This window comes from Agelaius tricolor, unplaced genomic scaffold, assembly GCF_023055355.1.
Source record: "Agelaius tricolor isolate 1412-34295 unplaced genomic scaffold, bAgeTri1.0.p SCAF_57, whole genome shotgun sequence".
NCBI classification, from domain to species: Eukaryota; Metazoa; Chordata; class Aves; order Passeriformes; family Icteridae; genus Agelaius; species Agelaius tricolor.
Window position 1 is genome coordinate 2,234,402 of NW_027269317.1, and position 7,906 is coordinate 2,242,307.

The 7,906-nt window shown below is 64.4% G+C and overlaps 1 protein-coding gene and 1 pseudogene across 1 annotated transcript; one reads left to right on the plus strand and one right to left on the minus strand.

Annotated features, from left to right (window-relative positions):
• The first annotated feature begins 541 nt into the window (after positions 1-541).
• Positions 542-3,726, plus strand: LOC139604905 (class II histocompatibility antigen, B-L beta chain-like). Its single transcript, XM_071456209.1, has 4 exons — positions 542-715; positions 1,184-1,453; positions 2,623-3,005; positions 3,469-3,726. Exons 1-4 carry the CDS (start codon positions 631-633, stop codon positions 3,724-3,726), a joined length of 996 nt encoding a protein of 331 aa, XP_071312310.1. The 5' UTR covers positions 542-630.
• A 62-nt stretch (positions 3,727-3,788) lies between these two features.
• On the minus strand, positions 3,789-7,617 carry LOC139604957 (class II histocompatibility antigen, B-L beta chain-like; annotated as a pseudogene).
• Between the last annotated feature and the right edge of the window lie 289 nt (positions 7,618-7,906).

Consider the following 7,906-nt stretch of genomic DNA (forward strand, 5'->3'; position numbering starts at 1 on the left):
ACCCCTGTTCTGGCTGATCCGTGTTGGGTGGGGGGAAGGCGTTGGAGAGATTTCTTTCCCTTCTCCTTGTGCTGCTGTGATTTGGTTGGTAATAAATTCCCTCCGTGTGCCCAGGCCGGGTCTGTTGTGCCCGTGCCGGATTTGCTGAGGGATCTCTCCCGGTCCTTGTCCCCAGCCAGGAACCCTCGGTTCCATTTTCTGTCCCTGTGCGGCTGCGGGGGCAGGGACAGAGCGGCTCTGGGGGTGCCTGGCATCGGGCCAGCGTCACCGCTCGCCACGGGCACCGCTGAGATCCCGCGCCCCTGGGCACGCATTGCTGGGCTCACCTGAGCTCCCACCGGCCCAGCGCCCCAAGGTTCCCCCTCCCCAAAAAACCCCCAGCCCGGGGCTGCAGCGTCCCGGAAAGGCCTCAGCCAATGGCAGCGCAGGCAGGAGGCGGCGCAGCCAATGAGATCTCGGGGCGTTGGATTGCGTCATCGGCTGCCGGGCAGAGCCCGTGGCCGATCGCTGCCCAAAAGTGGCGGCAGCCAATGAGAGCGCGCGGCGCTGCCGAGCCCGCCCTGCTCCGGACTGGTGCTCCCAGCGCAGCGCGGCTGCTTTGGGGCTGCTGCTCCCTGCCCGGCCCCGGCCATGGGGCGAGGGGCGGCAGCTGGGGCCCTACTGGTGGCACTGGTGGTGCTGGGAGCCCCCCCGGCTGCGGGCGCGGAGCTGTCGGGTGAACGGGGGGCGGGAGGCGCTGGGACAGGCGGGGAGAAGGGGGAAAAGGGGGGAGCCCAGAATAGAGGGGGAAGAGAAGGGGACCCCCCAAAGGGAGAGCGGGAGGGGCTGAGGGGTGGGGGGAGGGGAGGGAGGGGTGGGAGCGGTTCGGGAAGGGGGAAAAGGAGAGGGGGGGACCCCAAAACTGAGCGGGAGGGCGCCGGGGATTGGGGAATTTGTGGGAAAATGGGGAAATAGGACCCCAAAAATGATTTGGGAACGGCCGGAGGTGGGAGGGGAGAGCATATGAAAAGGGAAATGGAGGAAGGGCGGCAAAGAGGAAGCGGCAGCGCGGGCAGGAGGGTCCCGTGGCGGCCGTGGGGCACAGGGGGTGCGGAGTGGGGATCCGGGGTGGGCCCCGGAGCTCTGGGGGTGCTGAGGGAGGGTGGTGGGTGGGCAACCCCTGACCGGTGTCATGGACACTCAGGGGTGTTCCAGAGGATGACAAAGTCCGAGTGTTACTTCATTAACGGCACGGAGAAGGTGAGGTACGTCCAGAGGGCCATCTACAACCGGGAGCAGTTCATAATGTTCGACAGCGACGTGGGGCATTTTGTGGGGTTCACCCCCTATGGGGAGAAGTTGGCCAAGCGCTGGAACAGCAACGCGGTATTCATGGAGGACAGACGGACTGCGGTGGATTGGTTCTGCCGGTGCTGGTACAAGAATTTTACCCCGTTCCTCACAGAGCGCCGAGGTGAGCGCGGAGCAGAGCGTGCCCGCTCGAGCCCTGCCCTGCCAATGACCGGGAGCCCCTCAAAATATCCATGCGGAATCGCCCCAGAGTCCTCAGCCCTTCTTGTGCCCATCCCCGGGGCCTCTTGTCCCTCCCAGTCCATCCCAGTCCTTCCCAGTGCCCCCCCGCGCGTCCATTTCAGCGACGCGTTAAGCTGACGGAAATACCCAATCAGATCACGTCTCCTTTATGACTCATCTGTTGCCAGGCAGGCCCGCAGCGCGGAGTGCCCCGCGCTGGACTCGGCCTCCCAGTGCCGCGCATTTCATTCCCAGTTCCTCCCAGTGCCACCAAAATCCCTCCCAGTGCCATCCCAGTCCCTCCAAGGCCATCTCCAATTCCTCCCCAGTCCCTCCCAGTCCATTTCCACTCTTTTCCCAGTTCATTCCCAGTTCACTCTCTGACCTCCACCTCTCTCCCAGTTCCCCCCATTTCCTCCCATCTCTCTGTGCAAACCCCATAAATCCCAGTCCCTCCCAGTCCATTCCAGTTCCTGTCAGTCCCTCCCACTCCTTCCCAGTACCACCCAGCTTCTCCCAGTCAATTCCCAGTATGTTCCCAGTTCATTCCCAGTTCACTCTCAGATCTCCACCCTCTCTCCCAGTGCCCCACATCCCCTCACACCTCTCTCAGTTCCACCCAAGTCCCTCTCAGTCCATTCCCAGTCTATCCCACTCCCTCACAGTTCATATAAAATCCCTCCCAGTCCATTCTCACTCCCTCCCAGTCCCTCCCAGTCCATCCCAATCCATTCCCAGTCCCTCTCAGTCCATTTCCCAGTCCATTTCCAGTTACTCTGAGTCCCTCCCAGGCCTTCCCAGTTCCACCCAGCCTCTCCAAGTCGATTACCAGTCTATTCCCACTTCAGTTTCAGTTCACTTCCAGACCACCACCCTCTCTCCCAGTGCCCCTCTATCCCTTCTAACCTCTCTCAGTGCCACTCAATTCCCTCCCAGTGTATTCCTAGTCCCTCCCAGTCCCTCCTAATCCATTCCCAGACCCTCCCCGTCCATTCCCAGTCCATTCCCATTCCCTCCCAGTCCCTCTCCAGCCCAGCCCAGCCCTCCCCTCTCTCTCCCAGTGCCCCCCAGCTGATCCCAGTGTGTCCCTGCTCTCTCTCTCTCTCCCAGTGCCCCCCAGCGTGTCCATCTCACTGGTGCCCCCCTCGAGCTCCCAGCCCGGCCCCGGCCGCCTGCTCTGCTCCGTGATGGATTTCTACCCTGCTGCCATCCAGGTGAGGTGGTTCCAGGGCCAGCAGGAGCTCTCGGAGCACGTGGTGGCCACCGACGTGGTCCCCAACGGGGACTGGACCTACCAGCTGCTGGTGCTGCTGGAAACCCCGCCCCGGCGCGGGCTCACCTACAGCTGCCAGGTGGAGCACGTCAGCCTGGAGCAGCCCCTGAGCCGGCACTGGGGTACGGGGGAGCCCCTGGGGGCGCTGGCAGAGCCACTGGGCTGTGCTGGGAGCCACTGGGAGGGAGCTGGAGAGAGCCGGGCTGGGACTGGGAGAGGGGCTGGGGACTGGGCGTGGGCTGGGAAGGGGTTTGGGGGATGCTGGGGAGGGTGGGATGGGGTTGGGGGGGTCCTGGTGGGCACAGGGAGGGAGTTTGGGGGGCGCTGGGTGTGACTGGGAGGGAGTTTGGGGGAGCTGGGTATGACTGGGAGGGATCGCAGTGAGCCCGGAGGCGCTGGAAGGAGATCAGCCATGGCAAAGCTTCCCAGTTGGCCCCGGGGCCGTTTATTGGGGGCGATGGGGGGGCTGGGCCCGGGGAGGGGGAAAGATGCGGAGCAGGAGGGAGGGGTCGCTGCCGGCGCATCCCGCCTTGCCCCGGTGCGGGCCGAGCTCTGTGCGCCGCTCGTGCTCCATCCGCCCTGGAAGGATCCACGCTGGACAATCCCGGGTCACCCGTGCTGGCCGCACACCCCGCTGGGGACTCTACATCTTTCTGGCTCCCCCCGTTGACGTCTGGATGAAGGCCAGAGGATCCGCGCTGCTTCTTTGGTTCCGGCTCCTCATCCTCATCTCTCGCTCCTCTTCCTCCTGCCCCTCCTCCCCCTCTTCCATCGCTCCTCCCCCTTCCTCATCCCGCCTACTTCCCCTCGTCTCTCTCACGTCCCCCGCTCCTTCCTCCTCCCGCTCCCCCCGGGCCCTGCCCCCACCCTTTCTCCCCCTCCCTTTGCCCAAATCCGTCCCATCACCCCCCCCCAACCCCCTCCCCATCGCCCCCCAATAAACGGCCCCGGGGCCAACTGGGAAGCTTTATTGGGAGCACTGGGAGCAGGCACTGGGCGGGGACAGAGCGCCAGCGGCGCTGGGGGGGACACGGGACCCCCCCCAAAATCAGCGGAGCGGGGACGGAGCGGGGGGTCCCGGCCGGGCCCGAGCCCACGGGGAGGGGCTGCGGCCGCCGGCGGCTCAGGAGCTCTGTGGGCAGAGAAAAGGGGGTGACACCGGGCTGGGGGCCCCGGCGGGAGCGCGCACGCTCCGCCACGGCGGGGACGCCACCCCCGGCACCCGCCCTGACCTTCTTGCGCACGTAGAAGCCGAGCCCCAGCGCCAGGAAGACGAAGCCCAAGACGAAGCCCCCGATGCCCGTCAGCATCTTGCTGCGGGCGGCGTCCGGCGGCATCTCTGGGGGGTCCGCAGGGCTCAGCACCCCCAAAACCTCTCACGGACACCCCCAGCCCCTCCCAGCGCCCTCCCTGTGGCCCCCAGCCCAGCCAGGAGCCCCTGAAACCTCCCCCCGATCCCTTTTTGTCCTGGCCAGGAGCCACCAAAGCCCCTCCCATCCCTCTGAGGATCCCACAGCCCCCTCCCAGTTGCCCCCTAGCGCCCCAGGAGCCCCAAAGCCTCTCGCAGTCCCTTGGCAGCCCCAGCAGGACTCAGCCAGAGCCCTCCCAGTCTGTGCCCAGCACAACCGAGCTCATGGCGAGCCCCGCTTGGCCATGGCCGATCTCCTTCCAGCGCCTCCGGGCTCACTGCGATCCCTCCCAGTCACACCCAGCACCCCCAAACTCCCTCCCAGTCACACCCAGCACCCCCAAACTCCCTCCCAGTCACACCCAGCGCCCCCAAACTCCCTCCCAGTCACACCCAGCACCCCCAAACTCCCTCCCAGTGCCCACCAGGACCCCCCCAACCCCATCCCACCCTCCCCAGCCTCCCCCAAACCCCTTCCCAGCCCTTGCCCAGCCCCCAGGGCCTCTCCCAGTCCCAGCCCGGCTCTCTCCAGCTCCCTCCCAGTGGCTCCCAGCACAGCCCAGTGGCTCTGCCAGCGCCCCCAGGGGCTCCCCCGTACCCCAGTGCCGGCTCAGGGGCTGCTCCAGGCTGACGTGCTCCACCTGGCAGCTGTAGGTGAGCCCGCGCCGGGGCGGGGTTTCCAGCAGCACCAGCAGCTGGTAGGTCCAGTCCCCGTTGGGGACCACGTCGGTGGCCACCACGTGCTCCGAGAGCTCCTGCTGGCCCTGGAACCACCTCACCTGGATGGCAGCAGGGTAGAAATCCATCACGGAGCAGAGCAGGCGGCCGGGGCCGGGCTGGGAGCTCGAGGGGGGCACCAGCGAGATGGACACGCTGGGGGGCACTGGGAGAGAGAGAGAGAGAGAGAGAGAGCGGGGACACACTGGGATCAGCTGGGGGGCACTGGGAGAGAGAGGGGAGGGCTGGGGAGGGACGGGGAACGGACTGGGAGGGACTGGGATGGACTGGGAATGGACTGGGAGGGACTGGGGACAGATTGTGAGGGAATGGCGAAACTGGGAATGGACTGGGAGGGACTGGGAATGGACTAGCAGGGACTGGGAATGGCCTGGGGAGGAATTGCCGATGGTCTTGGAGGGACTGGGATGGAGTGGGAGGGACTGGGAATGGACTGGGAGGGAATGGAGAAATTGGGAATGGACTGGGAGGGACTGGAAGGCACTGGGAAGGTTTTTGAGGGAATGGGAGTAGACTGGAAATGGAGTGGGATGGACTGGGAATAGACTGGGAGGCACTGGGTGTAGACTGGGAGGGAGTTGGGTGGCCCTGAGAGAGGCAGGAGGAGATGGGGGGCACTGGAAGAGAGGGTGGAGGTCTGGGAGTGAACTGGGAATGGACTGGGGATGGACTGGGATGGACTGGGAGGGACTGGGATGGACTGGGAGGGACTGGGATGGACTGGGATTGGCACTGAGGGATATGGGAGGGGATGGGGGGAACCGGCAGAGGGTGGAGGTTTGAGAGTGAACTGGGTATGAACTGGGAAGAGACTGGGAATGGACTGGGAGGGACTGGGGAGGAATTGGAGATGGCCTTGGAGGGACTGGGATGGACTGGGAGGAACTGGGAATGGAGTGAGCGGCACTGGGAGGCCGAGTCCAGCGCGGGGCACTCGGCGCTGCGGGTCTGCCTGGCAACAGGGGAGTCACCAGAGAGACGCGATCTGATTGGCTGAGAAGCGTCAGCGTTACGCGTCGCTGAAATGGACGTGATGGGGGCCACTGGGAGGGACTGGGAATGGACTGGAATGGACGGGAATGGATTGGGAGGGACTGGGAATGGACTGGAATGGACTGGAATGGATTGGGAGGGACTGGGAGGGGCTGGGAATGAACTGGGACGGATGGGGAATGGAATGGGAATGGGCTGAATATGAGTGGAAAGGAACAAGGCGGGACTGGGAATGAACTGGAATGGACTGGAAAGGACTGGGAGGAACTAGGATGGATTGGGAAAGAACTAGGAGCGACTGGGAATGAACTGGGATAGACTGGGAGGAACCGGGGTGGCTCTGAGAGATGTGGGAGGGGATGGGGGTACTGGGAGAGTGGATGGTGATCTGAGAGTGAAATGGGAATGAACTGGGAATTGACTGGGAACTGAGTTGGAGGGGCTGGGTGGGACTGGGACCGACTGGGAGGGACTGGGAAGGACAGGAGTGGAACTGAGAAAGATGGGAGGGAAACTCGGCACTGGGAGAGAGGGTGGAAGTTGGAGAGGGCACTGGGATTGAACAGGGAATGGACTGGGAGGGACGGAGATGGACTGGGAATGACTGGGCATGGACTGGGATGGACTGGGAATGGGCTGGGAAGGGATTGGGATGAACTGGGAATGGACTGGAAGGGATTAGGAACGGACTGGAGGGATTGGCATGGACTGAGAGGAACTGGGAGGGAGTGGGATAGACTGGGATGGATTGGGAATGGACTGGGAGGGGACTGGGAATGGAGTGGGAGGGACTGGGAATATACTGGAAGGGACTGGTGGGGACTGGGAGTGACTGGGATGGTCACTGGCAGGGCAGGGCCCGAGGGGACACGCTCTGCCCCGCGCTCACCTCGGCGCTCCACGCTGAACGGGCGGATCCCCTCGTAGTTGTGCCGGCAGAACCAGTCCACCGCAGCCCGTCTGTTCTCCATAAAGGCCAGGTCGCTGTTCCAGCGCTTGGCATTCATCTCCCCCAAGGGGGTGAACCCCACGTAGTGCCCCACGTCGCTGTCGAACATCACGAACGGCTCCCGGTTGTAGATGAGCCTCTCCACCAACCTGACCTTCTCCGTGCCGTTAATGAAGGAACACTCGGCCTTTGCCAGGTACTGGAACACCCCTGTGAGTGCAGCACACAGCTCAGGGGGTGCCCCACCCAGCACCCCGCAGAGCTCCGGGGCCCACCCCGGATCCCCGCCCCGCACCCCCTGTGCCCCACGGCCGCCACGGGACCCTCCTGCCCGCGCTGCCGCTTCCTCTTTGCCGCCCTTCGCCCATTTCCCCTTTCATATCCTCTCCCCTCCCACCTCCATCCTCTCCCGATAGGATTTTTGGGATCCCATTTCCCGCATTTTGCCTACTTTCCACTCTTTTTAAAAAATTCCCCAATCCCCAGCCCCCTCGGGCTCAGTTTTGGGCTCCCCCCTTCGCCCCCTTTTCCCCCTTTCTCCCCCCCTGTCCCAGCGCCTCCCGCCCCCGCTCACCCGAGAGCTCCGCGCCCGCAGCCGGGGGGGCTCCCAGCACCACCAGTGCCACCAGTAGGGCCCCGGCTGCCGCCCCTCGCCCCATGGCCGGCGACCCCCACCCCAAACCAACCGCGCCCAACTGCGAGAACCAGCCCGGAGCAGCGCGGGGTCATGAGGGACGCGCTCCCTGATTGGTCGGGCGTGGTTTTTGGCCGCGCTTTCATTGGTTGTGAGTTTTTTTGGGCTCGCTCTCATTGGCCGCAGTGATTTTTGCGCTCTGTAATTGGCCGGTTCCGTTGGGAGCCCGATTTCCAGAGGCTCTACCCAGCACCTGAGGCGTCATTTCCGCTCCTTTTTCTGATTGGCCGGAATTTCTTAGGGAGCTCAATTTCTGAACGCTCTACCCGGCAACACGTGACGCGCCATACACCCCGCTCTCCCATTGGCTGAGCGCTTTTTGGGGTGCTGCTCCCCCGT